This window comes from Tauraco erythrolophus, chromosome 27, assembly GCF_009769465.1.
Source record: "Tauraco erythrolophus isolate bTauEry1 chromosome 27, bTauEry1.pri, whole genome shotgun sequence".
Taxonomy (NCBI): domain Eukaryota; kingdom Metazoa; phylum Chordata; class Aves; order Musophagiformes; family Musophagidae; genus Tauraco; species Tauraco erythrolophus.
The window spans coordinates 4941582-4969565 of record NC_141491.1 but is presented as its reverse complement, the minus strand read 5'-3'; the positions used below and the strand labels follow the sequence as shown (position 1 = coordinate 4969565).

Genomic DNA, 27984 nt, shown 5'->3' with positions numbered 1-27984 from the left:
CAGCCGAGACCTCAGCAAGTTCGCCGATGACACCAAGCTGTGTGGTGCCGTCGACACGCTGGGAGGGAGGGATGCCATCCAGAGGGACCTCGACAGGCTGGAGAGGTGGGCCTGTGTCAACCTCATGAAGTTCAACAGGCCAAATGCAAGGTTCTACATCTGAGTCGTGGCAATCCCAGGCACAAATACAGACTGGGTGGTGAATGGATCGAGAGCAGCCCTGAGGAGAAGGACTTGGGAGTACTGGTGGACGAGAAGCTCAATATGAGCCGGCAATGTGCTCTTGCGGCCCAGAAGGCCGACCGCATCCTGGGCTGCATCAAGAGGAGCGTGGCCAGTAGGTCGAGGGAGGTGATTCTCCCCCTCTACTCTGCCCTCGTGAGACCTCACCTGGAGTATTGCGTCCAGTTCTGGAGTCCCCAACATAAGAAAGACATGGACCAGTTGGAGAGGGTCCAGAGGAGCGCCACGAAGATGATGCGAGGGCTGGAGCACCTTCCCTATGAGGACAGGCTGAAAGAGTTGGGGCTGTTCAGCCTGGAGAAGAGGAGGCTCCGGGGTGACCTTATAGCGGTCTTCCAGTACCTCAAGGGGGCCTGCAAGAAAGAGGGGGAGAGGCTGTTCAGGAGGGCCTGTTGTGATAGGACAAGGGGTAATGGTTTTAAAATAGAGGGAGGTAGATTCAGGTTGGATATTAGGAAAAATTTTTTACCATGAGAGTTGTAGAACACTGGAACAGGTTGCCCGGAGAGGTGGTGGATGCTCCGTCCCTGGAGACGTTCAAGGCCAGGTTGGACGAGGCCCTGAGCAACCTGATCTAGTTGGAGATATCCCTGTTCCTTGCAGGGGGGTTGGACTAGGTGACCTTTGAAGGTCCCTTGCAGCCCTAACCATTCTATGATTCTATGACTCCCAGCAGGGGAAACTGAGGCACTGCGTGAGGCGCTGGCTCAGGCAGGGCACGGCTGACCGTGAGCAGCGGCTGCTCGTTCCCCGGGGCCGGCCCAGGACAGTGTGTCACCCCGCCCGCCCTCCCCGGTCAGGGTCCCCGCTGTCCCCCGGCTCGGCCGCCCCCGCGCCCCGCTCCTCAGTGCCGGTGGTTCGCTCCACGCTCCCCCCGCCCGGGGCGACATGGTCTCTCCCGCCCTCCCCGCCTCAGATGGCCCCTCCCGCCCGTTCGGGCCGCCCCTCCCTCGTCCCGCTCGTGATTGGCCGATCGGCGCCGCCTCGCCCGCAGCAGCCAATGGCGGCGCTGTGGCCGCCCGGCCCCAAGATGGCGGCGGCGGGGGCTGCGGGCCGGCGGCGCTGAGGGCCTGCGGGCGGCCGCCGCCTTCCTCCGCGCTCCGCCGCCGCGCCGCGGGGCCGGCCGGGGGCTCCCTCTCTCTCTCCCTCTCTCTGTCCCTCTCGCTGGCCGGCCGGGCGGGCGTGCCCGCCCCTCTGCTCGCCTCCGCCATGGCGGCCGAGAGCGGCAGGCAGTTCTGGAAGCGGAGCGCCAAGCTGCCGGGCAGGTGAGCGCGGGCCCGGCCCGGCGGGTACGGGCCGCCCTTCGCGGGGAAGGGGTGTCGGGGGGCGGCGGGGCCGGGTCTGTCCCTGTCCCTGCGCTGAGGGGGGGCGGTGGCTGCGCGGCCGGGGGTGCCCCTGCAGGGGGTGTCCGGGCCGCAGCCCCTTCCCGGCGGGGGGCGCGGGGCTGGGGTCTGAGCAGCCGCTCTGCCGCGGGAAGGGGCACCCACCCTGGCTGGGGGCTCCGGGGTGCCACCTGCGAGGGTGGGGGAGGGGTCCCAGGGGTACGTGCCCCGGCTCTGGGGCAGGGAAGCTGGCTGGGGGCTGGGGTGCCCCCTGCAAAGGGGCAATGCCAGGGGCACCCTCGGCTGTGAGGCAGGGCAGTTTTGCTGGAGAGAGCCCCTGTACAGGGGACAAGGATAGTGCCAGGATTGCCCCCTCAGCTGCAGGGCAGGACAGGCCCTCTGGGGACACCTGTGTGTCCCCTCTCCCCGTGGGAAGCATGGGGGGAGTTGGTCAAGGTCTTGAAATCCCCCCTGCAACGTTCTTTAAGCTGGGTCTGTACCGTCCTCCTTTCCACAGGCACTGAGGAAACCTTATTGCTTCCTGAAGCTCTTAGAGATGTCGCCTTGGGTGGCAGCAACTGGGGTCCAAGCAGGTGCCCCTGTCGATCCATGTGCCCCCCCAGTTATCATATCCTCTGTGGGATGTCACTCCTGGTTCCGCTCTGCTCGATACGAGGGGTGTGGAGGTTCACTGTGTGCACCTGCCCTGCTTCAGTTCCTGTGGCTGCAATGTCCTGGTTCCTGTCATGTCACCCACACTCACCTCATGGATGGGCCAAACAAGTGAAATGTCTGTTTTAAGCTGGGTTTAGGAAGAAGAGACTCATGGTTGTGGAGATGCTCCCTATTAGGCCTTGGGAGCAAGGATGTCACAGGGACGGGGCACCCACCTCTCTGGGGAGGCCTTCAAGTGCTGTTCCCATCTGGTGCTCCTCATGTTTGCTCTCCTTGGCCTTATCCAAACCCTGCCCTTCCCCTCCTGGTGTGTGGGTGCCGTCCGAAATGCTCAGTTGGATCTAAATCCCGCTGGGCTGGTTCCATCTCCCTTTCGAACGCGCTTCCACTCGGTCCTGGTCGCTGCACCGGCTCCCTCGGGCTGCTCGGTGGGACAACCCGGGTCTGCACAAGCAGAGGGAAAGCACCGAGCACTGTGCCTTCCTCCTGTTTTGCTCGGGGGGAGGAAAATGCTGTGCTCTCCTGGGGTCATTTGCCTCCCGCTTGCCCCCATCCCTCGGCCGGAGGTCCCGGCCGCGCTCCCAGCTGGTGGTCTCAGACAGCAGTGGGTGACTGTGAGCTTTGACTTGGAAAGCTGTAACCAGGTGAACCGGTCTGGGAGGCCGCCGGCCCTGCCTAGACAATACACTCCTACGTCAAGTTTTTGGCAAAGTTCTCCCCTGCTCCTAACTGGCTGCTTGGCAAATATCCTGCTATCCAGGACGCTTGTTACCACCTCGAAATACCCTGCGTGCCAGTCCTTTCCAGGAACAGTTGCCAACGGGTTTCAGGCAACGCAGCTGCGAAAGGTGGAGGTGGGACGTGCTGCATCCATGGTTGCTAGATGAGAAGCTCCTGTTCCTCTTTTTTGTCGGAGCTTGGAGAGATCTTCCTGTACAGATTCTTGGCTCTCTCCTTTCTTTGCCCTGACAGGCTGGCAGGGGGAAGCTTTGGAAAGATTTGGAGACTGTGCTAGCTTTGTTTTCCATGACACTTTGTGCGTTTGGTCACTTAGTTGTATTTGCTTTCAGCTGGTGTGTTTTCCCTCTAGATTTAGGGTGACAGAACTAGTAAATGTTGTTTCATGTTTCCAGTACTGCCCTGTGGTTTTTACAATGGGAATTCTCACCCCAGTGATTTTCGGGGGATGCGTTGGCAGGATGGTCTGCTGGGTTTATCCTGTGCGATGTGTCATTTCCTGCCCTATAGAGAGGTGGGCAGCCAGGCTCTGCTCGGGATATTTCTGTGCTGTTTTAAAAGGGGAGAGACAGTCTGCTAGGAATAAATATGTTCTGTGTTCGAAGTGGCAGAGATTTCCTGGATATGCTTTCTGCTGCAGTGTCAGTAACCCACACCCTGTGACGATCTGTGGTGTAATGCAGATACCACAGCTGTTGTACCAGATGCTGAACATACAGAAACATCTGTCCCAAAGAACTGAAACTGAGGTAGGACAGGGAACTAGTCAATTTGGGAGCACAGCATCAGCTTAGGTCTCTGCTCCTGATCCAGTGGTGTGTTCTCTGAGATGTAGTGCCTGCCCGGAGCTTTCTGGCCATGTTAAAGTCAGGTGAAGACGGCTTCGGACAGGGGGTTAAGCTTGGAGACAGCAGATTCATCTAGCTGAGCTGCATCAGATAACAGCACACAAGAGTGAGTAAATAAAGTTACTGAGCATGATTTGGTGGTGTCACTCCTCCTGCCTCAATTTGTGACCTCAGAAGTGACCTGTCCCACACCTCGGAGCATTTGAACTCCTCTTGTCCAGTCTGTTACACTCTCTGCTTGGGTGGACAGGGCGGAGAATCGGCCAAGATGGGCCAAACATGGGGACCATCCGCTTCATGCAGCAGTTCGAGCTCACTGAGGCAGGATGGTGGTGTTCAGCCCTGTCTCTGTAGCCTGCTGGAAACCAGACTGTCGTCTTCAGCCACTTGTGTGGGAGCACAGACTGGTGGGCTGTGCAATTAGATCAGCTCAGGATGCTTTGTTTGGGGAAGACTGACTTCAAATTCTTTTTAAAGAGCTGCCTCGGAGGTAGGACCCTCTGCTGTTGTGTCAGCCGTTAGCTGCTGAAGGCTTCGGCCGGTTGCTTCAGAGCCCCAGGAAAGGGTTTCCTCACCCAGAGCTGGCTGCCACATCCCCTCCTCTATCTCTAAGACACATCGTTTGCTTGGCTTGCGAAGTTGAGGCCTTCGCACGTGGATCAGAGCGGTCACTGCTGGCAGCGTGGGGATCCCTGCACGGAGGGGAGCGGCGTGGATCCCTGCACGGAGGGGAGCGGCGCGTGGATCCCTGCACGGAGGGGAGCGGCGTGGATCCCTGCACGGAGGGAAGCGGCGTGGATCCCTGCACGGAGGGAAGCGGCGTGTGGATCCCTGCACGGAGGGAAGCAGTGTTGTGACTGCTGTCACGAGATGGTGTGAGCTTGGTGCTGGGTATCGGAGAGGCTCTGCTGGCTCCTCTTCTGCAAGGAGCTGCCATGAGTCATTGGGAAGCAGCGCTGATCTGGAGGGGTTGTTTTTCTTACTCCTGGTAATCAGCTTGCTATGCCCACCCACGGGGGTGCCTCTGCTTAATAGCTGTCCTGACTCCTAGATGCTAATTAGTCAGCAAACTCTTTCCTAGGCTTGATCGCTGGTGGGTAAACACAGTGAGCCTTTTCAGTGCTTCCAGCCATGAGGGGTGGCGGCTGCAGCAGCGAGCCCACCCCTCACCAGGCTTCACCACCAGGATCCCTCTGTGCTCTGCCATGGATCTCTGCAACTCTCCCTTGCCAGCTGGGCCTATTACTGCCACCTCCCCAGCATCAACTGGTCTCCAGCACGCTTTCCAGCTGCAGCAGGCTGCTGTTCTCCTCCTACACGACTGGGCTCTGCTTGTTTTACTGCCGGGCACCATCTGCAGCTCCTGGAAACCGGGCCAGCTCTGTTGACCCAAGAGGAGCCTGTCCCTTGTGTGCCAGCTCTGAATAGGCCCTTGTCTCTGCAGTGGGATGCGGGACCGTGCTGTGTACCAGGGGATGGGGAAGACTTGTTTTCCAGAGTTGATTTTTCGGGGTGAGGTGGCTGTGAATATTTACCCAAAGGGAGGTAATAATTCAGGATCCCTGTCTCACATCCAGAGCCCGTAAAACTAGTGGTGAGCTCTTGTCTAGTAGCTCCTCTCCAAGGTGATGCTCCCCGTGTTGATGCCTGCAGCCCTCGGGCTCCCTGTCCCACTAGACCCAATCCTCAGAGAGGGGAGCTGCAGGACTGAGGCGTGGTGACTCATTTCAGGCCATGTAGGACGTAGTCGATTAAGGTGGGATTTGGACCCAAGTCAAACCGTCTACTGTACAGGAGGCCACTTTGCCGTAGCGTTGGCCACAAGCCCAAGAGCCAGTGTGGGGTTCAGTCCCTCAGCTGTGTTGTGGAGGAGCCCCAGTGTTGCTGGCTAGAGTCCTTCCCTGACCCACAGGACTTGGAAGGATAAATTCCCAAACCTGGAAAACCCCTTGACGGAAAAAGAGAGTGAACATCGGTGTGTAAGGCAGGGGGAGCTGAGACACGTGGTCGCTCGGAGTGAATCAGTGGTGCAGAAGGAGCAGGTCTCAAATCCCAGCTCAGGCTGGAGAGAGCCGAAGAGTTTGAACAAGGCTTCTCTTTGCTGCTGCAGGGAACAAATCTTCAGCTGAATGTGGCACTTTGGACCTAAGGCTTTGGAGACAGAAGGTTGTTGAAGTTGCTTTTGGTCTGTGTTCAGCTCCCAACAGCAGGCAGGAAGTGTGACCCCAGTCTAGGCTGCAGAGATTATTCATGGGTGCTCTGTGGATTTTTGCATTGTCTTTTTCTCTCATTTTCCTGCAGCATTCAACCTGTCTATGGAGCACAGCATCCGCCGCTGGATCCCCGGCTCACCAAAAAGTAAGTGTTTGTCTTCTGGAGACCCAGGCCATGAGGCTTTGCAGGTTTTTGGTTCTGTCCTGCAGCAGGTGGAGGTCTCCAGCATCCCCTGGCACTGTGATGTTCTGGCAGTGGTGTGTGGTGCTGTCTTGAGCTCTGCGAATGCTTGCAGGGAAAGCTTGTCTCCTGGTGCCCTTTATGGCCAGAAATCCATGTCGTACCAGCCACATCGAAGGAGACAGGTGTATTTTTTAGCAATGGTGTCTGAGCACTGTGCTCCCCTTGGGAAACAGAAAAATTACGTGGAGGGGGAGTTACGAGGCTGGAGAACCGCAGCACCTTTCCTGGCAGGAAAAGGCAGAGCTGATCTGAACTGCCTCCTTGTCTCTGTCTGGTGCTGTGTGGCGGTGAAGGTTCCTCGTTTGCTGTGACGCTTCAGGTGCTGGACTTTGACTCCTGTAGCTTGAAGGTAAATCCGAAGGCTCCTCCTTTGCCTGAGAAAAGAGCCAGGCTGGTCTGTATGCCAGGAGCCGTCAGGAGTGTCCGTCAGTGCAGACTGGCTCCGTCTGACCTCTGACATGCCTCTCCCCAGGTCGCAAGGCTTTTGGGTGTTAATCTACCAGTTTTCTCTAGGGTGAGGGGAGGCAAAGCTGGAGGAATTGTACATCTCACCCCTTGCCCTTCTGAGCCGGGAAGCCTGGCGCCTTTCCAGCTGTCTGCTGGCACTGTGGCCTCTGTGCCCTGCCATCATACCAGCTCGGGCTCTGCCTCCGGGCAGCCTGGAGAGACTTAATATGTTCCTTGGATTTGGGAGGAGGAACAGGGAAATTGGAAAAAGGGAGTGGCTGATTGGAGTGAGGACATAGGGAAGGAAAGAAAATGGATTCACCTGACAGCATGGTTCTGATAACTGCTTCTCTCTCTGGCTCCCAGCTTCATCAAGGACCGCTCCAAAGCCAACGCGCTGCCTATGAAAAGCAAGAAGGCCTCCAGCTTTCACGAGTTTGCTCGCAATACCAGTGATGCCTGGGACATCGGCGATGATGAAGATGAGGACTTCTCTTCCTCCTCTTCCTCTTTGCAAACTCTGAACTCTAAAGTGGCCAAGGCCACGGCAGCCCAGGTCCTGGAGAACCACAGCAAGCTGCGGGCAAAACCCGAGCGGGCCCAGTCTGCTCTCAGCGACATGCCCACCAACTGCAAGGTCATCAAGTCCAGCAGTGAGGCACAGCTCTCTAGGACATCTGGTAAGAGCTGTCTTCAGGTGTAGCTCCAGTGCTCTCCTGCTTGGCCCCTGAACTCGGCCACTTGCTGCTACTCACATGTTGTGGGCAAGAGGCTGTGGCACAGCTTGTAAGCTCAACAGAGACTTTTTCCTCCTTGTAGTATCCTGTACTTCAAGGAGCCATTTTTGGAGGCCTGGCCTTAATGCTTCAGTATCCTCTCCTGTTCAGAATCCTGCATACAGGCATGTTTGTCCCAGAGGATCCATGCTTTGGGTGCCAAGGGATTTTGGAGATCTGTTAAGTTCTTGCTCAGGGTTGCTCACCATCTGCTTCCTTTGTGGCCCAGTGTGCTGCTCTTAGTAAAGGTCTGGATGAGGTCCTGTTGACCCCAGTTTGGGCAGGGAACCGGGCAGCATCAGCCCCTGCTCGCTCTGCCTTGTTGCAGGCAGACAGCTGCCTGTGCTGTGGGAGTAACCCAGCAGGTCCCTGCTGCCAGCAGGTGGCATTGGCAGCTCCTCTGCACTAGCAATTAGCTTGATCACTGTTTAGATCAGAGACGAGCAGGGGCAGATCTGAAGGTCATTTCCTCTGGGATTCCCATGGACTCCTTCTGCCTCATCTCTGCCCATGGCTTCCCATGTGAACAGAGAAGTCTGATCCGCTGGCAGCGAGGTGTCTGGCTGTAGGAGGAAGAAAGAGAAGGAGGAGTAATGGAAGAGCCACGACAGGTGCCTGTGAACCGGCTGATCCCTCGGAGTGGGCCAGTGATGCTCTGTTTGCTGAGGCTGGGGAAGAGAAGGGTGAAATCTGCAGTGGCAGGTCTCTGACAGTGGCCAGAGGAGCGAGGCAGGGTTGGAGCGGTGCCGTCTCCTTCCCCACCTCACTGCAGCATCTGCTCCTTGCAGAGGAGGCCTGTGTGCGGACCCCTCTTCAGAAGCAGCAGTCTCTTCCCCTTCGGCCTGTCATTCCACTCGTCGCCCGAATCTCTGACCAAAACGCCTCAGGTGCTCCCCCCATGACGGTGAGGGAAAAAACCCGCTTGGAGAAGTTTCGACAGCTCCTTTCCAGCCACAACACGGACCTGGGTGAGTGTGGCAAAACAGGGCAGCCTGTGGGTGGGTAGGGGAAGGCAGAGGGGGCCTGCTGCCTGCTTCAGGTTGTGATCGGGGTCTGCTCCAGGGTGGAAAAAATAACTACCTGCAATTGCACCAGGTGGGATGGCTGCATGAGCTGCTCTGTTGGCAGATGGTGATGTCCTCCACCAGCTCCCTGTCTGTTCCCAGTCTTTCCACGTCTCACAAATGGTGGTTGTCATCTCTGGGGTCTGTTGGGCTCTGCATGAGAACTGAGGTTCTGGCGCGGCGGAGCCTCTGCAGCTGCCAGTTCTGTGCCCAGGCTGAGCTGAAATCATCTCTGCTCCCCTTACCGCAGACCCACATCCCCAGGCGTTGCTAATGTTGAGCCTTCCTGGAGGCTCAGTGTCTCCAGAGCCTGCAGGAGCAGACTGGGCTTTCCTCTCCTTCTAGGTATAGTGGTGCCTGGACGTGCCTAGGATCTAATCCATTGCCACCACTGTCCGTTTGCAGATGAGCTGAGGAAATGCAGCTGGCCTGGTGTGCCCAGAGAGGTCCGGCCCGTGACGTGGCGTCTCCTCTCCGTGAGTACTCGGAGCTGTGACGCAGGAGTCTGGGGGGAATGTGCCTGCCAAGCCAGGGACACGCGCTTCTAGACCTTCATGTGTCCCATAACCAGGTTTGCTCGTGTTGTATCTGTGCCCAGCCTACGGGTGAGCCGTAGTTTTTTGACTGGGGAGTGTAATCGCTCCATTCCCTTTGAGCATGAAGCCCAGACTGGTGCTGGGAGTATGTGGTTCACTGTTTTTGGGAAACTGAATCCCGTGAAGTTGAGTTGCTCCAAGATCACTAAAGGCACCAAGGGCTGGGAAAGCCAAATCCCATGAAAGCTCTTTCCCCAGCTCCTGAGTCTCTGTGCCTGATGCTTGCGGGTGCACAGCTGACTGGCAGGATTTCAGGGATGGTTTGTGGTGAGGGAAGAGGCTCTGCCCTGACATGGATTTTCCTGCCGCAGGGTTATCTCCCTGCAAACATGGAGCGGCGAAAGCTGACTTTGCAGCGCAAGCGGGAGGAGTACTTTGGCTTCATCCAGCAGTATTATGATTCCCGGAATGAGGAGCACCATCAAGACACCTACCGACAGGTACAAGCCCTCTGCCCATTGCCTGGCTTTCTGCCTTGGTCGTATCTCTTTCCTCCCTCTTGCTGCTGCTTGTCCATGCGGTTGGGGTCATGCCAGGACTTGCTCTAGCTGTAGCTGTTAGGAGTCTTCTCCTTGGAGACAAGGCACCATGTTTCTGTCCACCTTCTTATGGATATTAGCTTAAGCCTTCCCTAAATTCATCTAGTGCCTAGATTTCAGACCTCAGCTCTTTTCCAGCTCTGACCACCTGCCCACACCTGTACAGTGGAGGCTGGAGATAAAACTGTAGATCATTTCTCAGTGCAGCTGTCATCCGTAGCCTTTGCTGTGCTTGTCAGCAAGTGCAGCTCTCTCCTGGGGGGACACTGAGGGGTGGATTCCCTCTGTTAGCCTGTGATGAGTTATTGTGCCCCTGGAAAGCATGGCTGGTGTGTGTAACCCGTCCTCTCTTCCAGATCCACATCGACATTCCAAGGACCAACCCACTCATCCCCCTCTTCCAGCAGCCGCTTGTCCAGGAGGTAAGGGGGAGTGAAGCTCCTGCCCCACCTTGCCTTTGGGGGGTGTGTGTGTGGAGTTAGACCAGTGCAACCACTAGTGAGTTAGTTTTGCAGGGAATTTGTGACTGAACACTTGATGCAAATACCTGCTGAAACTGTCTGGTCTTGTCCTGTGTTTCTGAAAGACATCAGACTTGAAGCTCAGAAGTTATGAGATCAGCTCCGTTGTGGCAAGACATAGCCAAGAGTTGGTAAAAGAACTGAAGCTTCTGTTTTGAGACAAATTCAAGGCATTGAGCCAGAACAGGGCATTGGTTCTCTTTTGCTGTGAAACCTCTTTTGTGCAGAGCAGTATGTGAGAAGCCCAGCAGGGGCAGGTTTGAGAGGTGGCCAGGAGGTGTGAGCATCTGTCCTCTTTGGAAACAAGCTCAGCCTGTGTACGTGGTATGTCAGAGCATGGTGTCCTGGGCTGGGGCAGTCTGGAAATAACACGTTGTTGAGGGGAGGCTGCTCTGTTGAGAACTGTCCCAGTCTGAGACGTTTACTGGGAGTGTTGTGCTGATAGCAGGTAACAACCTTCGCTTCCCACGTGGTGTTCAGTGGAGGCTTTGATGAGGAGCCTGGACTGCCTGATTTTGGCAAGTGTGGGCTGGCCTGTGTAGAGGATCTGTGCATCATACAGGAGTCTCTCCTAGGACTTGTATGCTTCTTATCTTACCCATATCGCTGCAGAAGAGCCTGTCAGTGCATGACCTCTGTTCCCTGAGCTTAGCAGTTATGCTTTCTGCCTTTCCTTGTGCACGGCTAATGCAGGTACCTGCTTTCCCTCCTTCTTCCCTAGATCTTTGAAAGAATCCTGTTTATCTGGGCCATTCGACACCCAGCCAGCGGCTATGTACAGGGAATCAATGACCTGGTCACTCCGTTCTTTGTTGTGTTCCTCTCTGAGTATGTTGGTAAGTGACATTTGCTGCTTGAAGCACGGTGCTGCCTCTCAACCACGGTGTTTGAAATGGTGTGAAGTGCTGGCATCAGAAAAGCTTGCCTTGCTGGAGGGGATGATGAGTTCTTCCTTCAGCACCTGTACCAGGCTGGAGATGCATCTTGACCTCTTTGCTGCTGGTTGGATTGACTTCAGTTTCATAACCTTGCTGAGCTCCACGGAATTTGAAGTGCTAAGGGTGGATTTGCATTTGAATGTGCTTACATCCTTACGGCTTGGAGGAGAATGGGCTCTTTTAGGAGCCGAGGGGATTTAGGCAAAGCCTTGGATACACAGAGCTGGAGGAGGGGAGAGTCTTGCTCTCAGAACTTGGGCTTGGAGCTAGTTCCTGCTCTAGGAGGAAGGAGTGAAGTGTAAAGAGACCCTGCTGAGAAGGTAAAATAACTGTTGAAATCAAGATTCCTGTGCCGTGCTGCTAGTACAGGTGTGCTTCTCGAGCTGAGAGTTCCAAAAAGCAAATTGGCTCCTCCCTGCTGCTTTTGGCTTTCTTGTCAGCTGTTTGCTTTTAGCCGGAGATCAAGGCATTTCCACCCGTAGCATATTTATTCTTTATGCAGCTCCAGCTGCGTTTTGGAGTTGACATGAACAGTGGGATGCCATAATCCCTCTGCCTAAAGGCTCTCAGTTTTCATTGTAAAGAGAAGGAAAAAGGAATTTATAAGACTGTATAGTGACAGAGAAATCCTGTTGAACAAGTATTTTTAAGGTCTGATCCAAAGCTTGTTGAAGTCGTTGGAAACCTTCCACTATCTAGCTAAGGCTTTATGAACTAGTACCAATCTGCCTCTTCTAAGGATGTTGCAAAGAGGTGAGACACCTTAGTCTCCACTGTGGTAGCCAGTGTGGTCAGGATTGATCCCTAGGAGGTGCTGTTGCTCCTTACAGCCTGAAGAAGAAAGCACAAATGTGCCTCTGCTACCAGCTGGAGTGAGTTCCCTTTCCTGGGAGGTGAAGAGCCTGGCGGGTCAGGTCTGAGCAGCTTCCCTTTGAGCAGCTTCTCCTGTGCCGTATTGCTTGAGAGGCTTTGGTGGCACTTAGTCGTGATGGAGACTGGTTCCTCAGGATTGATTTATTGGCTTAGAAGCAGAGTTGTGCACAGTGAGTTATCAGTGCAAGAAGGGAGCTGGTCTGAAGCATCAGAGCTGCTTGCAGGTACCTGGTGTGGCTTCCTGGAGTCCTGTACTGTGTTGGGTGTCGGGGCTCAACTCTCTTCATGCTGCATCAGACCTGTCCATCATGTGCTGGGGGTCGTGCTTCTTGCCATCTTCCAGGGCTGTTTTCACCCCTGACTGAAGCTTCCACTCTGAATGTGGCCTTCCTGTTTCCAACTATCTCTGAAACTTTTGTTGGAGGAAAAAACCCTCTGCGTGAGACCCGTTGAGTTGAATTTGGCCAAGCAACATCACACATGCCTTTCTGTGCCTGGAGCCTGGGATTGAAAGCCAGCCTTTCGGTCAGAAGCACCATGTTCTCCTCTCAGTGGTCACCTCCTCCCTGGTCTGGCTGTGTAGCAGTCAGGGTTGAAGGTCAGGATCAGTAATTGCCTTGAATGTATGTGGGGAAGAACTGGCAGTGCTTAGTGTCACTTTTGCAACAGGACTGAAGTCGCTGATTTGGAGCGTTGGCTCCTCTCTACAGCAGCCCCTGCAGGGCTGGTTCTGGGCAGGGCAGGTCTGGAGGCTCTCTGTGTTGGATCACTAATTCTTGGGATCCCTAGATCAGCTAAGTCTGCCCTACACCCGAGTCCTTGCAGCAGGAGAGCCGAAAGAGGCCTTCCATGGTTTTGCACGTGCCATGGGCCATCTCTCCGTACTGTGGGCAATCTCTCGTTCAAAGGAAGTTCTGCTTGTATTCTTCAAGCTGTTTCCCCCTTGGGAAAGGGGACAATCTATGTGGCTCAGGCAGCCCCTGCCCACAGAGCCACTGGGGGCTTGTACACCTGTATGTCATCTGAGGGTATTTCCATGTTCGAAGTGTCTGTACAACTGGCCTGGAAAAGGTTCCCTCACCTTTCCTGAAAGCTGGCTCTGGGACATCGACACCAGCTTTTTTTGTTCTCAAACCTCATGGGTTTGTTGCCCCTGCTCTCCTTTCAGAGCCGGTGTTTTGCTGACTGCAAGATGTTGGAAGGGACCCACTGTGCTGCCAGCTGGCTCCTCTGCTTAGCTGCCCGCTGTCCTTGCTGAGCAGTTTGTGTCGGAGCCTTCGAAGGGCTGTCTCCTGCAGCAGCTGGCTCAGCAGGACCATCGCAGCCCTCCAGGACCATGACGTGTGTGTGGTTCAGAGCTGACAGGCGGAGGTGGGAGGTGACAAGCTGTTGACTTTGGTTAGTTGTTCAGCACAAGGCCGGGCTGACACCCTGATCTTCCACCGGTCAATCTCGTGGCTTCTTTATAAAGCAGTCACACCTCTGATAACGGCTGGTCCCCGTCTCCAAGTTCATTGTAGCTTCTAACCCATCATCCCACGCTTCAGGCAGGCATTGCATTTGCAGACAACAAATGAACTTGCAGAACAATTAAAATATCTCCTTGGAGCTTGTCAGCTGATTCATGTGTCTGGTTGACGGTGTCTCTGTTATGTATCAGTTACTCGACCAAGGCCTAAAACGTCCTTCAGAGGGCATGTCTGGCTTCCCACCAAGGGCTAAACCATATCCGGGGGAAAAGGTGGGTGGTTCGGGTAGGGGATGATCTGTAGCTTGCCAGACACACTCAGGGAACGATTTGGCAGCTTCCTTTCATTGAAGTGGACACGAGCAGCAAACCAGCAGCCAGTGGTAACCCAGCAAACTCCCAGGCCCTTGTGTGCAGAGGGACTAAACGCAGCTCAGGGTGTAGCTGGAGCAGCTTGGCTGGCCGTACTGCTGTAGTATGGCCTTTCCATCGTCACCGTAGTGGTGTGGGGAGGAAGGGTGTAAGCCCCTCCAGGTCCTGAAGGAGGTAAACAGACCAATGAGTGAAAAACATTCACAGGAAGCTCTTTTTCTGGCTGCCCAGGGATGCTTTGGGAACTGGATGACTGTTATTAACCTGCATCTCCCATCTGACTGAAAGGGTCCCGTTGATGCTGCTTCCCTCTTTTCTGAGCAATGCCTGGAATCCAGTGTGTGTGCCCTTTTGACCAGCTTCAGAAGACACCAACTGGGCTGAAGCAAGGAGAAGCAGCTCTTCCCCGAGCTTCCAGTCCCCATGTCCGAACTCCCCTGCCCCCTTCTCCAGTGCTGGTTGGGATCCGTTGTTTTTCCTGTACTTGCACCCAGTCTGGATGCAAAACTCGTGCTCCTTCCAGGTGCTGGGCAGACTGCTGTGAGCCCTTGGCAGATGGGTTAGAGTTAACTGCTGTGTTTTCCCCTTTCCCCCAGCGTTGCAAGCTGGCCCACCTTCTCCTGTGATGCTCTGCCTGCCTCCTCCACAAACACGGCTCCCTCGGCTACATAGCAGCAAGCATGGGCACTTTGGGCCCCTGCTGCTGGATCCACAGCTGGAGCAATTCCTCATCCTGGCTGATGGATGCCACAGATTGCTGAGCACTGCTTGTTTTCAGCTGGTGGTGCCTTGAGGAAACAGCTCGAGGGAGGTGTAGAGGCTGCAGGAGCAGCTGAGCTGCTGTTGCTGCCCTCCGGATGGGATGCCAGTGCTGCTGGGGAGGCAGAGCTGAGCGGTGAGGACGGAGAGGCAGTCTGGCATCTGAGGAACTGGAGCAGGGATGGCACCTCGGCACCTGCCGGAGGAAACAGCTTGCCCCTTTTCCTAGGTGATCAGAGAGGGCCCAGCAAGCACAGGGATGCTGAGCTGTCAGTGCTGCTAAAACAGCTCAGGTCCCGCAGCCTCTCGTGCTGCAGAGTCACTCCCAGCTCTCCTGGCCTGTGTTTGCATTTGAAATGGCAGTGAGGGAGCTCAAGGGAGTTCAGCACTCCCAGGCAGTGTCAGTGCTGGCCCCTGCACCCACTCCCAGTGCTCTCTGCCCATCTCGACGTACGACACCACTTCCATCCCCAGTTCAAGGCCTTGCTTAAGGGAATTTTCCCAGCTTTGGGACCTGTTTAGCATTTCACCAAGTCTGCAGAGAGGAACAGTGCTGTGGAAAACATTGATCTTACTCGCTCCTAACTGGCTTTGTTACTGAGTCCTAGTCATGGTTAACTCAGACTGTGTTTCCCTGTAACCAGGAGCAGAAGTGGAGCCTGGATGAAGGGAAGGGAGCCTTGTACCTCGGCGTCACTGATCGCCCTGCGACAGGGTGTAATGTCAGCCTTGTTCTGAGCTCTGGTTTTGCCCTGGACCTGTCGCTCACTGCACGTGGTGCAGACTTGCCCACTGCTGTGCAGAGCTGTGAGCTGAGACTGGGTTTAACTGTTTTCCAGGGGTCTAATCCTGCTCCAGGCCCCAGCTGGCACAATATGGGGAGTCATTAAAGCTGCCCTGCAGAAAGCAGGGATGTGGGAGGCTGGAGCCCTGGCTCCTCTAATCTGCTCCAAGCTATGCCCTACCTGGCACTTGAGGCCAGGGTTTGGGGGAGACTTTGATGTCCCTTCTATGTCAGCCTTGAGTCCTGTCAAAGTGTCATTCACAGGAACCTTCCTTCCCCCAAGCCCCACTGCCCTTGGGCACCCTGTGGCACTGGCAGCAGTGTCCTGGCTGCCCCCAGCCCCACGGCAGGCGGCTGTCACTGCGCCACTGGCTCTTTCTCAGTCCCTGTTGGAGCCATATGTTGAGTATCTCACTCTTTCCACGGGGCCTCTAATGGTGCCGCTGAGCAGATGTTTGTGCTGAGCCACACGCTCCAGAGACCTGGAGTGGTTGTTTTTTTTTCCAAGGCTTCTTGCAATGTTCATTGGCTCATGCTGGGGATCTCCTGCCACTGTTCTGCTTTGACACTGGGGTGCTGGCAGGGTTGCTCCTCTTGTCCCCATACTGGTGCAAGCAGCAGGGTGTCCCCCCATCACCTGGGCAGGTCGCCGCATCCCCTTCTCCATCACTGCCTGTCGCTCACCAGCCTGGGCTGCGGCACCAAGGACGCTGTTGCATCCTCCGCAGCCAGGAGGAAATGGCCTGCCTCTTGTAGGCAGGATAGGTACCTTGAGTTGATTAGTAATTAGTAGTTCATTATCTCAACTCAGTCCAGCTGGATAAGAATGATTGGTGCCATAACTGCCCTCATACCTGAAGCTGCACAGGGAGGTCTTCTGCATTCCTACGTGGCTGAGCCTGCTTCTCCCACCAGGCCTGGCCGTACACATGCGGCCCTGTCCTGCTCCTTCACCTGTCCATCCTCCTTCCTCTGTGTGGGACATTATCTAGGGAAGGAGATGGGCATTAAACAGATTTTGCCTGCCTTTCTCATTGCCTGGAACGTTTGAGAGTGGCTGCGGAGAAGCCAGCAGAAGAGTGATAGTTTTGGATGGTGACTTGCAGCTGGAAAACAGCTTTGCTGCTCTTTCTGCAGTGCAAAATTGCCAGATTAACACAGGGTTAGGCCCTTGCTTGTCCCTAAAGCTCCTGGTGGCAGTTTGCTCTGGAGCTGAGCTCTGCCCCAGAGGAAGGGCAGAGGTAGGTACAGCGTTGCAGTCTCTGGCTCTGTGCGTCCCATCCTCCTGCGGGCAGGATCTGTGAGCGCTGGTTTCCACAATGTTGCCAACCTGTGATGGCTGCCCTGTGCCGTATCTGAGCCAAGAGGGTGGCCCAGCTCCAGCCCTGAGCCCCATCTTCTCCCTCTCTTGCTCTTTTCCAAGGAAGATAGAAATTCTAACAAGCATCTTTTGAGCCTCTGGGTTTGCAGATGAGCCAGTTCAGCCCTGGTGTCTGTTGATCCGATTTAGCGGTGTGACAGCTCCCTCCAAGGCCTCCATCAGCAGCGTGACGGGTGCTCTCCTCCCGAGGAGGAAGGCAGGGAGCTGCTGGGTCAGCCGAACCAGGAGGGCCAGACCTGTGTCTCCTGGCTATCCCTACCTTCCACTGCCTTCCCATGCCTGTTGCCCTCTGGAGTCCAGGTTAAGGGGAGCCTGGCGTGGAGCAGGTGATCCCTGCTTCAAACTCAGCCAGCCTCACCACCGTGCCACCCTCGAGGCCCCTGCTCTCTCCCTGGCCCTTCCTGGGGGTTCATAAGCCCTTTTAAAAGCAAGGGAAGCCTTTTGCACTCTGTGAGTGCCTTTTGGGGACGGAGCTGCCACTAACCCTTGTTAGCTCTTAGGCTGCCAATTCACTGGGTTCAAAAAACAAGCTTGCACGAATCTCTGCTTGCCCTGCAGCAAAGCTCTTCCATGCACAGGGCTGCTTCTGTGTGCTGGAGCTCTCCTGCCAGCCGGGGCTCAAGGAGGAAGAGCAGCTCTATGAAGCTGAGCAGTCTCTCTGCTGCGTGGCCCTGCTGTGAAGCTCCGTGCTGGGTGTAACTTGGAGGCTTTTGCTCTTCAAGAAAGTGTTTGTGTGCTTTTGGGTTCTTGCAACTGTGCCCAAGAGTCCTGCTCTCCTGTAGAGGTTTCTGAGGCTTTGGCACTTCTTCCTCATGGGTCCTCAGGGTTGGCAGCTGCTTTTTGGGTGCCACTATTGTGCTTCAGTCCTGGGATGATGCTGATGAATCTGACTGGAGTGGGAACTGAGCTCTGTTGTGCTGCCCCAGGCCAAGGGCAGCGTTTGCTTCCCTGGTTTCTGGCTGCGGTGAGGGATTCTCCTCTCCTGGTTCTCCCTGTGGTGCTGCCAACTGGCAGAGACCTGCTGTCACCCAGGGCAGGGTCCCACATGCCAGGAGCTTTGTCCATGCACAGCCCTCGCCCCAGAGGGACAACAACAGCAGCAGTGCTGTAGGATCCCTCCCGCAGTCCCCTGGGGTGCTGGGCTGGGTTGGGATCGTGGCTGCTGAGTCTTTTGGGGTCCTTCAGCCCTTTGCCTGGGTTGGAGGAGTAGGTCAGGGCATGGGTGCTGTGCCAGGCAGGCCACACATCACACAGGGAGCTTGTAGTGCCTTTTGCCCTGCCTCGGCTATATAAAGCCCCTTGGTGTGTCCCGTCCTCCTAATGCTCTTCCCTCTGTTTTGCAGAAGAGGATGTGGAGAACTTTGACGTGGCGAACCTGTCGCAGGATGTTTTACGGAGCATCGAAGCCGATAGCTTCTGGTGCATGAGCAAGCTGCTGGACGGGATACAGGTGAGCCTCTGGGATGTGGAGGTTTTTCTCTCCTTGCTGGGTAGCAGTGCTGTCATCTCGCTGTGTTTGAGCGATCTGTATGTCCTAGCATTAAGGAGATTTGCTGCTTCACTGGGCTAAATCTGACTAGGGTCCCTGACTAGGGACCTCACAGCGGACAGATGATCCTGGTGCTCAAGAGCTGTGTCTCCTCGTCTCGTGGTGATCTCGGCTACCTGTGGAGGGGGGGATCTGGTTTTGGGCATTTCTAGCTGTTGTTAGAGCTGCTGCTTCTGACTCGTGGCCTCTCCTCACAGGATAACTACACCTTTGCACAGCCGGGGATCCAGAAGAAAGTCAAAGCCCTGGAAGAACTCGTCAGCCGGATCGATGGTAGGTGACAAAGGGGTCTGAGCAGGTTGGAGACTCTTGTCACAACAGCGGCAGGCCTCTTTTGCAAGTAGTACCTTCAGGGCAGGGGTAGACACTTGCCTACAACACAGGTGGAACCAGGGCAGCGTGGAGGCGGCTAGAAACCTGCTGGGGACGGGGTTTTGCTGGCCAGGTAGCACAGGGTGAGAAGTGGAGGTGTTAGGGAGAGCAAGGTCTCAGCCTGAAAGCACGTGACAGCCGGCGTGCCGGGGTCAGTGCCATGTGTGGGAGCTGGGGCACTGTGGTCCCCAGGTGTGTAAGTGAAATGTGCTGTTTCAGAGCAGGTACATAATCACTTTAGGAAGTACGAGGTCGAATACCTGCAGTTTGCCTTTCGCTGGATGAACAATCTGCTTATGAGGGAGCTGCCTCTTCGCTGCACCATCCGCCTCTGGGACACCTACCAGGTACGCAGGCTCACATCGCCTTCCCTGCTGGGCTGGTCACTGGGGGACCAGTTCCCCGCAGACGGGGGGATGGAGGTCTCCTGGCAGCACCGTGCAGCTGGGGAGATGAGGGGAGCGAAGCAGTGTGGCCCAGGGACATTTATAGTCAGTTGGGTGATGGGTGGCCCAGTAGGACGTCTGTGTCCTGGTTAGTCGTGTTCCAGCTGAGCTGCAAGAGCTGATCCAGAGTTTTGCTGTCCGCAGTCGGAGCCGGAAGGATTCTCACATTTCCACCTGTACGTCTGCGCCGCCTTCTTGATCAAGTGGCGGAAAGGAGATCCTCGATGAGGAAGACTTCCAAGTAAGTCCCTGGGGCCGGGGCTAATTCCCTGGGGGTAGAGGGGTGGGAATTGCTCCGGTTGGAAGCTCAGTGTGGACACAGTCAACAGTCATCTCAAAGTTGGCTCCAGTATCATCCAGTCTCAGGAGCTTTGCCTAAAAGTAACCTCAGCGCTGAGGACAGAGAACTGAGCTGTTGGAGGGTTCAGACATCAAATACCAGCTCTTCCCTGGGCCTGGGCTGTGATGACAGTAAGTCCCTTCGTGTTTGCCCTCTGGTGTCCAGCTGTGACGCTGTGGTAGCACCCTTCATCTCAAGGGGTTTGGTGGCATCTGAGGTGCTTCACCGATTCGTATCTAAAGACAAGCACGTCTTAATGCTGTCTCTGAGCCTTTCAGACCTGCGAGTGGTGGTGAGCGAAAGTTACTGGGTGCTGCTGCCTCTGGTCGTACTGGCCTCGAGCCTGCTCTGGATCTGTGCTCTGCCTTCAGCCGCCCCAGACTAAGCACCATCCCCTCTTTCAGGGCCTTCTGATGTTGTTACAAAACCTGCCCACGATACACTGGGGTAACGAAGAGATCGGACTGCTGCTTGCTGAAGCCTACAGACTCAAGTACATGTTTGCAGACGCCCCCAATCATTACCGCCGATAGGTGCCAGGACTCGACTCCCTCCTCTTCCCCAGTCCCACTCCTCCTTCCTGGCCCGATCTGATCACTGTGGCATTTTTGTCGTCCCAAGTCCTCGGACACTCCGGCCGGGAGCTGCTCCTCGCTGTACAAAGCTCACATCGACTCTTGTCTTAACTCTTAACGTGTGCCTGTCTGCCACTCCACGCGCCTGGATGTGCCACTCCAACAACCGTCAGTGTTCCACGCCGTGCCGGTGGCTCGAGCCAGGGAAAGAGGCTTGAAGAGAGGAGAGGGGGACGGGGGGGCAGCGTTACAGATAAACTGAGCCGAGGACAAAGCCCTCCTGTCCTCTCCACCCCTTGCCCTGGCTTGGCCACCTGGGACCACCTTGGCTTGGCTGCCTCGTGTTAACCCGCCACCACGTGCGCTGCCCCATCTGCTCCTTTCTCTCCTCGACACCGTTCGCTCCAACTCCCGGATGAAAATGCCTTATCAGAGACCCACCTGGCCGGAACACCTTCCCCCCGAGGGCAGCAGGGCAAGAAGTTTCTCTCAGGGCCTAAGCTTCGCTCCGAGGGTCTGGAGACCCCCAGCACTTTGTGGGTTTGCGAGAGAACCCCTCGCGCCTGCCCTCTCTCCTCTCCATCCTCTTCGCCTCCCTCTCCCCCAGGGCAGCGGGGTGGGCACGGCGATGGGGGAGACCACTCCATCCACGCACGGTTCGAATCATGTGCGGCTGCTTGACGAGACTTTTGGTGACTGATGTGCTGTCGGTACAGTCCCCTCCAGCATGGGGGGGGGGGGCAGGACTGGTAGGGGAGCAGCATCTCCCAAATCCCCTTGCAAAGCCCCCGCTCCTCCGAGGCGTTCCATGTATATTGTGTTCTTGTGTATATGGGTCAAGATGTACAATATACGTTTTCTGTTTGTAGCAGATAATGATTTTATATTTATAACGTTGCAATCCTTGTTCTCCCCATCCTCTCCACGCCTGGGAAGGGCCCCTGGGTACGGCGTCCCGGGGCTTTGGACCCCTCCAGAGGTGGGGGACAGTTGGAAGCCACAGGCGTTTCTGCCCCGACGTGTTTTTTGCAGTGTTGGATCTGCCAGGAAGAGGTTGCAATGGAAATACGGATCTCAAGGCTTCCCCTACAAGAGAATTTGGGTGTTTACAGGAGATGGGAGCTCCCAGCGGGAAGCAGGGGAGAGCCGTGTCGAGGAAACAGGGTATCCAGGCCGTTGGCTGCTGGTACGTGCCTGGCCGAGTGCTGCAGGGCAGAACTGTGCCGGTGCTGCTGCGGGACTCCGAGGAGGAATGATCCCGGATCCGGCATTCCCCAGCCGTGCGGACGCATCCTCCCGGGACGTCTCCCGCGGGGCTGGCAAGGACCAGGCTGGCCTCCCCACCGTCTGCTTTTAAATCAAACCAGTTCTGAATGTTTTACCGGGCCGTTTTCTTCCCGCAGGCAAGCGCCGTCGCCGTTGTGCCAAGGGCTGAATGCGGGGGGGCGTGGGGGACAGACCCGGGTTCTCCCGGCGCTCCAGCGGGGCGCTGCGGGCTGTCTCGGCAGCACACGGAGGTTCCTGGTCCCTCTGCTTTCCGTTCCGGTTCCCAGTGGGAAAAGGCAGCGGGTCACGAGGCCGGGGCCAAGCATGTGAAAGGCAGAGCCTTGTTGCCAATAAAACTCCAAACAGTGTCTCAAGAAATCCTTTCCTAACGTGGAGTTGTTTTTCTCAAGTATTTGGACTTTTACTTTATTTTTGTTGTGCCTTTTGTTGTTTTCTCCCGAGCGACGGAGCTGGTGGTCCTTAGTTTAACATGAGGAATTAAAAAAAGAAAAAGAAAAAAACCCAACCAAACCCAAACCCAACAACTGAACTACGTGATCTGGCCAGTGTTTGTGGTGGGGTTGGGGGGTGAGTCCTTGTTTGGCCTGATGAGGGGCTTTGGGCAAGTACCCCCCCTTGTGCCTCAGTTTCCCCACCTGGAAAATAAGGACGAGATTCTCGTCTTTGTATTGTGCTGGGAGACTCGGCGTAGTCATCCGAGTTCGCTGTCGGTCGGAGCAGCTCGTGGGAGGATCAACCTCCCTCTGTGCCCCTCTGTGCTGCTGTCGACAAACCTTTAACCCCCCTCAGTCACCTTCTATCCCATTAATTACTTTTTAAAGTTCAGTGGAGTGGAACAAATATAATTACTTCCGGACGAGTCTAATTAACTGCGTTGGTTGCCCCAGCTTTGTTGTCATCGCTTCCGAAGGGCTGGCTCTCCAGCTCCTTCCCGTGGGTGGCACCAGATCCATGCAACCCTGTCCCCGGCCAGGGTCTGTGTCCCATCACACCCGTGTCCCCAGCACCACGTGGGTCCCCAGACACCTCTCCCAAGCTCTGCTCCCTGCACCCTCAGCCTTGCAGAGAGGTTTAATTGAGTCTGGGCCAGGAGAGCCATCAGGGTTGTTTCTGGCCTCAGCACTGGCGGGAGATGCTCTGGATTTCGGATTGCCTTCCCTGACCGGGCCGGATCCTGCTGCGGGCTCAGCACCCTTTTTGGAGTGAGCACCCTGTTGTCCTTTGGAAACTGAGGCTGCTACAGCCGGGAGTGACCGTACCCCTGATCCTGCTGAGCATCCCTGTCCCAGGACGTGCCAGGATGAGGCCCCATCCTGCCCCAGTGGGATTTCTCCTCCCAGCCTGGAAACACCAACGTGGCTCCGGATGAAAAGTCGGGTCCCTGCGGGGAGGGGAGTGGAGCGGAGCGTCCCAGTGGCCGGTGGCACTGGAGGGGCCTGGCTGCGCTGCCGTGACGGTGACCTCCCTGCTGACCTCTGCGTCTGCGGGAGGCACAGCGTCACCGCCGCACCGGGGCACTGGGGGCACCAGGGGCACCCACCGGCAGTTGGGGATTCACCCGGGTTTTAGGAGCTGCAGGTCCTGCCTGGCATGGAGCAGAAGAGGCAGGGAGCCACTGCAGGGACTCCATGAACTGCAGGACTCGTTATTTCTCCGTTAATTATCACCTTTAATGTGGCCTCGTGCCACAGCCACGTGTGGTCCGGCGACGGAAATATGTTCGGCTCCATCACGGGCTCCGGATGAGCGAAGCGGCGGCGCCGCCGGCCGGGGAGAGCCTGGCAGGGGGGGCAGGTCCCCGACCTCCCCAGGGCCAGCCACCACCGCGGTGGACATGGTCCAGTGCCCGTGTCCTGCTTGTCCCCCACAGCGGGGACCTCCCTGGCTCACCCGTGTCCTGGCACGGTGCAGCCCCTCTCCCTGCTTCGGCAAAGCCTCGTGGGAATAAACACTTTTGAGTGTTAACGGGAGCAAATTCTCCGGTCCCAGGTCTGGCGGCTGCAGCTTTTCTCCGCAGCAGAGCCGGGATGCTCGAGGGCTGAAACACCTCGGGATGGCTTCATGGAGCTCGGTAACCCAAGAGCGAGTTTGCGGTGGTTTTATTTTGCTCTCCCAAATGATGCTTTTATGGAATTGACAGGGAAAAATTGCACTACGTTCCCGTGCCGCCCCGTTCGTGAGGATAAACAGCACCTGTATCTGCAATCCTTTTCCTGTTGGCTGCGACCGGGGCTTTATTGAAGTGTGGGGTCTGAGGAGCTGCAGTCACGGAGCCCCGAGCGATTCCTGCCGTCGCAGGTGAGTGGGCTGAGGCACGTCCTGAGGACAAAATAAAATGGAGAGGAGGGTGGAGGAGAGCAGAAGCCATCGCGGTGAGACCAGAGCCGCCCTAAAATATGGGATGAGAGGTGGGAAAAGAGCCTTGAAGAGTAGTGGATGGGCTGGAGGAGGAGGAAGGGCTCCCCAATCCCAACCCCTCGCCCCCAGCTCAGAGTGCTGCCAGGGACATGGGACAGTGGTTCATGTCTCTCCCACTTGCAGTCCGTGGTTTCAAACCCGGTGAGCGGAATGGTCCCACCGGGAACTGGGCTGCAGCCAGCCCAGAGCTGGAGAGGGGGTGCCAAGTGGCTTCAAATCCAAGGAGCCCAGCTGCATCTCCTCCTGGCCCTTTCTCGGGACCAGACCCAGAGGTTTGTCCGGTTTGCCCTGGCAAACACCGCGTGCACCGGCTGTGCCGCAGCCTCGTTCCCCCAAATCCTGCTCCCTGCCTCGGTCCTCGTGGCACGTGCTGTCTGTGCCAGCCACTTACTGGCTCTTTCCGAAGCCTTTTTGGGAGGGGGAAAAGTTTTCCAACAGTTCAGGATATTTAGGGTTTCTTCCAGGATGTGGAAAGGGCCAAACCCAGCACCCAAAGGGGGTCCGGTCGCCTTCTCCCAGGGGATGGGGAGAGGTCGAGCAGTGGGATCTTGGCTCCCAGAGACACCGATTGCTTGAGGACAAGTGGACACTGGCTCCATTTTCTTCCCTTTTTCCAATGGTGCCGGGGCTCTGGGGCGGCTGCGCTGCCTCTGCCACCCCAGCCCCACTGCCGGGGCTGGAGCATCCCCCGTACCCCGGGGCCTGGGGCAGGAGGGGGCAGTTCCCACCAAGGAGGAGTAACCGGGGCGTTGGGGTGCAACTGGGGATAGAAATGCCTAAAATTTGAGTGCAAAATCAGTTTAAAAGCGGAAAAAAAATAACTCAGAAGTTAGCTGGGGGAGGGGGGGGATGACACATGGAATCTCCTTTGCATTGCACATCCCCTTGCACAGCGCCCAAAAATAACGGAGATAATTGATTTTCCTGGAAAATTTCACCCAAACTGGGTTCATTGGGGCTTTTTCCTCCTGATTTCTGGGGTTTGCCATTAAATTGCAAACTCTCCCGCACGAGCTGGAAGAGGAGAAGAGTTTTCCAGCCCTGGGTAAAGCAGCACATTGTGGTGCAGAGGATGGGTGAGCCCTGGCTGTGGGGCGGGGGCATGTTCCAGCCCTCCTGTTGGGGGTTTCGCAGGGGGTTTCACCCCTGGGTACCCTCAGCAAGGGGCTGGCGAGGAGGGGGGCAAAGCCAGTGGCTTCAAGGGGTCAATGGTGCAAGGAAACAAAAGTTGGATTTATTACACAGCTGTGAAAAGCGCTGGTTTGTTTGGGGGGCATGGAAATTGCCCCCCTCCAACAGCTCCAAATCCCTGCAATCAGTCTCCAAGCCACTAATTTGTGGCTCAGCTTCTTTACCTCGATGGGATTTTTGGGACCTGTTGTCCTTCTCCTGCTCAGCAAGGAGCTGGGGCAATGCCAACGGGGACCCCCCCCCATCACAGACCACCCAAAAAAGCCACCCACCTGTGCTGAGACCCTGCACAACTCACTCCATGCCCCTTTGGGCTATCCCCTGCCACCAACGCATCCTCCTCGCCCTGCGTGGTGCCAATTCCTTGACGTGGCTCCTCGCACTCCTTCGTCTCCCCAATTTCAGGTCGGGGGGCTGAATCCAGGGGCAAACACCGGGGCCGGAGCTGCTGCGGTGCCTGGAAGATGCCATCGTCATGGAAACCTTTTAGCCACAGAGCAATTCGGTGAGGCAGAATTTCATTTGTTAAAGAGGAAAAGAGGGGCGGGAGGAGGGGAAGCTGGTTTATTATGGCATCCCAAAATGCCAGCAGGGAAGTTAATCGGCAGCAGCTGGGCGGAGGGAGGTGGGCGGCTGCTGGTTTTCGGTACTTTCCTCTGGAGAAGCAGCTTCCCAGATATATTATATATAATAAATAGATATTTATCCCTTCTTGCTAAATTCTCCTTCTCCCCCTGTTTCTTGCAACAGGTGGAAATCATAAGGGGAAAAAAAAAAGTGAAGAAATCCCTTTTTAATATTTTCACCTACATCTGCAGCTCTCCCTCCGCCAGCGCACACATAAACCCTTCCTGGTTGCAGGACTCCAAATTAAGGTATAAAAGTTCGAAATACCAACAGCAGGACTTACCTAATTTTTATTATTTTTTGTCTTTTCAGTGCCCAAAATAACTCACAAAATTAGAGCACGAGGCAGCGTACAGCGGAGGGGTTTAATTTAAATTTAATTTAAGTTTAATATTGTGCTTTTTAGAATGAGCTGGGTGGGGTTTTATGTTTTTTGTATTTTTTTTACTGAAGGAATTCTTTTAAGAAATGGAAGAGAGGAGTTCATCAAGATGGTGCCAAGAATGAAGTCAATAAACTGGGGAGTTTCCCCTAAAACCAGTTAAAATCCAGTTTCCCCTTCCACGCGAGCGCGGCGAGGGGCATCGGTTTCTAGTGCTGCCTGTCCGTCCTTCCTCCCTTCGTCTGTCTGTCCATCCTCCCACTTCGACCAGCCCTGCAACTCTGGCGCATCGCTGAGAACCTCACTGAATCCCAACATGTTTTACAGCTTCGGCTTCTCCTCGTGGGCCGGGAGAGCGGGTGAAGGGCGTTTCCTGCCGGGAGCCAAACTGAGATGCAGCTGAATCCCGACGGATTCACCCTGGCATTGCCCTGGCATCCCCCTACTTGCAGCAAGGATGCCAAACAGTGCAGCTATTTCTATTATCAAAGAGGCTCTGATGGGAGCAAAATCAGAGCATTTCTTTCAGGAGAACACCTGCTGGTGGTGGAGATTTTCCACAAACCCCTTCCCCAGCCCGGCCGTGTGCTCCTTTGGCACTTCCCTTGGCAGGGAGTGAGGTCTGAGCTCCGTGTTCGCCGGCAGCTTCGCCTCCCTCTTGGCACGCGCTGAAGTGCTCCTGATCTGCAAATGCTGCAGAATGTCTACACTAAAGAAAAAAAAATACTTACAAGCTTTTCCACGGAGTGTGGGAGATAAATAAGGGTGAATAAAAATTGCAGGCATGCTTGGAAAACAAAATCCGTTCTCCCTTTCCTGAACAAGGCTACAATAAATGCAGGACTTCAACTGACACCGTCAAGTAATTAAACACCAGCATCACACCAGTGCATCCCTCAAGCAGGGACTGGGCACTCGAGGGCACTAGAATTACGTTTGGGCAAAGCAAGTAACTGCATTTTGGACCTGGCTCCTTCCCGACTTCCCACACCCTCGATGCCGCCCGGGAGCTGACGGCGCGGCTGTTGCAGGGCGCTTTTCCCATGGGAGGTGCCGAGAGTTGCCCATTCCCAGCCCTTGGGCTCGGGGGCAAGTTCCAGGGAGGAGCTGTGAAGTGTTGGGCGAAAAAGGGATTTGGGTTGTGAAAGAGGAGAAATTTCAATGTTTCCCTTTTCATGCACCCGTATGTGCGTGCACAGACGCCAAGGTGTGACAAAAGTACCTGCACGGGCATTAGGTGCTTTTTTCGGATGCCCTGTGCATGGTCCCGGGCTGCTGTGGGTCTGCACAGCTTCACCCCAAACGGCTGGGGGTCTGTGGGGACACACATGGCATTTGGGGTTGGGGGTCTGTGGCAGACCTCGTGTGCACAGTGGGTCCGGCTGCCCGCGGGCACGAGGGATGCTGTGAGTGTTGATCACCCCTGACGAATCCCTGCTGTCCTGCTAATTACAGCGCGTTTCGTAGCAGAGCATCATTCATCAAATGTTGAGGAACACTTCAGAAAAACGAATCACATGCTGGAAAGAGAGCCCCGTCTCCCTCATCTGTCTCTGCCTCCTCATCCTCACCTTCATCTGCCCATCCCATCCATCCAGGCTGCTTTTTTTCCCCACCTCCATTCTTTTGAGGGTCAGATTCCCATCCTGAGCTGGTCCCTGGTTTGCTCCGAGGACACGGGCTGCCCGTGCCTGCTGCTGCAAAGAAGAGAAAAATGCAGCTCATGGATTTCCTCCTGGCTGCTACTCCGAGCGCTTAAGCACGTGTTAAATACGTATTACCACCCGCTGCCCTCCCTCTCCTCCCATCACTGCCCCAAGCCCCCACTGCCCACCACGGTGGCCTCGCCCGGGGCAGCGTGGGGACCCCGGCTCCGGGGTCTGCCCATCCTGGACTCATCCTGCAACGCGCAGCCCAGCGAGTCGGGGCTGACTGGGGAGGCTGGAGCAGGAGAGGATTAATCGGCACCATTAGGCTTTGTCACCTGCCATCCATC

At 55.9% G+C, this 27984-nt stretch overlaps 1 protein-coding gene across 1 annotated transcript; it reads left to right on the top strand.

The window, feature by feature from the left end:
• The first annotated feature begins 1436 nt into the window (after positions 1-1436).
• On the top strand, positions 1437-21519 carry TBC1D22B (TBC1 domain family member 22B). Its single transcript, XM_086627286.1, is given in 14 exon segments — positions 1437-1508; positions 6128-6184; positions 7097-7410; positions 8295-8474; positions 8976-9046; positions 9478-9606; positions 10062-10127; positions 10948-11062; positions 18145-18251; positions 18548-18623; positions 18942-19069; positions 19313-19378; positions 19380-19409; positions 19913-21519. Coding segments are annotated over 14 exon segments (1524 nt in total). The 5' UTR covers positions 1437-1452; the 3' UTR covers positions 20042-21519.
• Positions 21520-27984: the final 6465 nt, after the last annotated feature.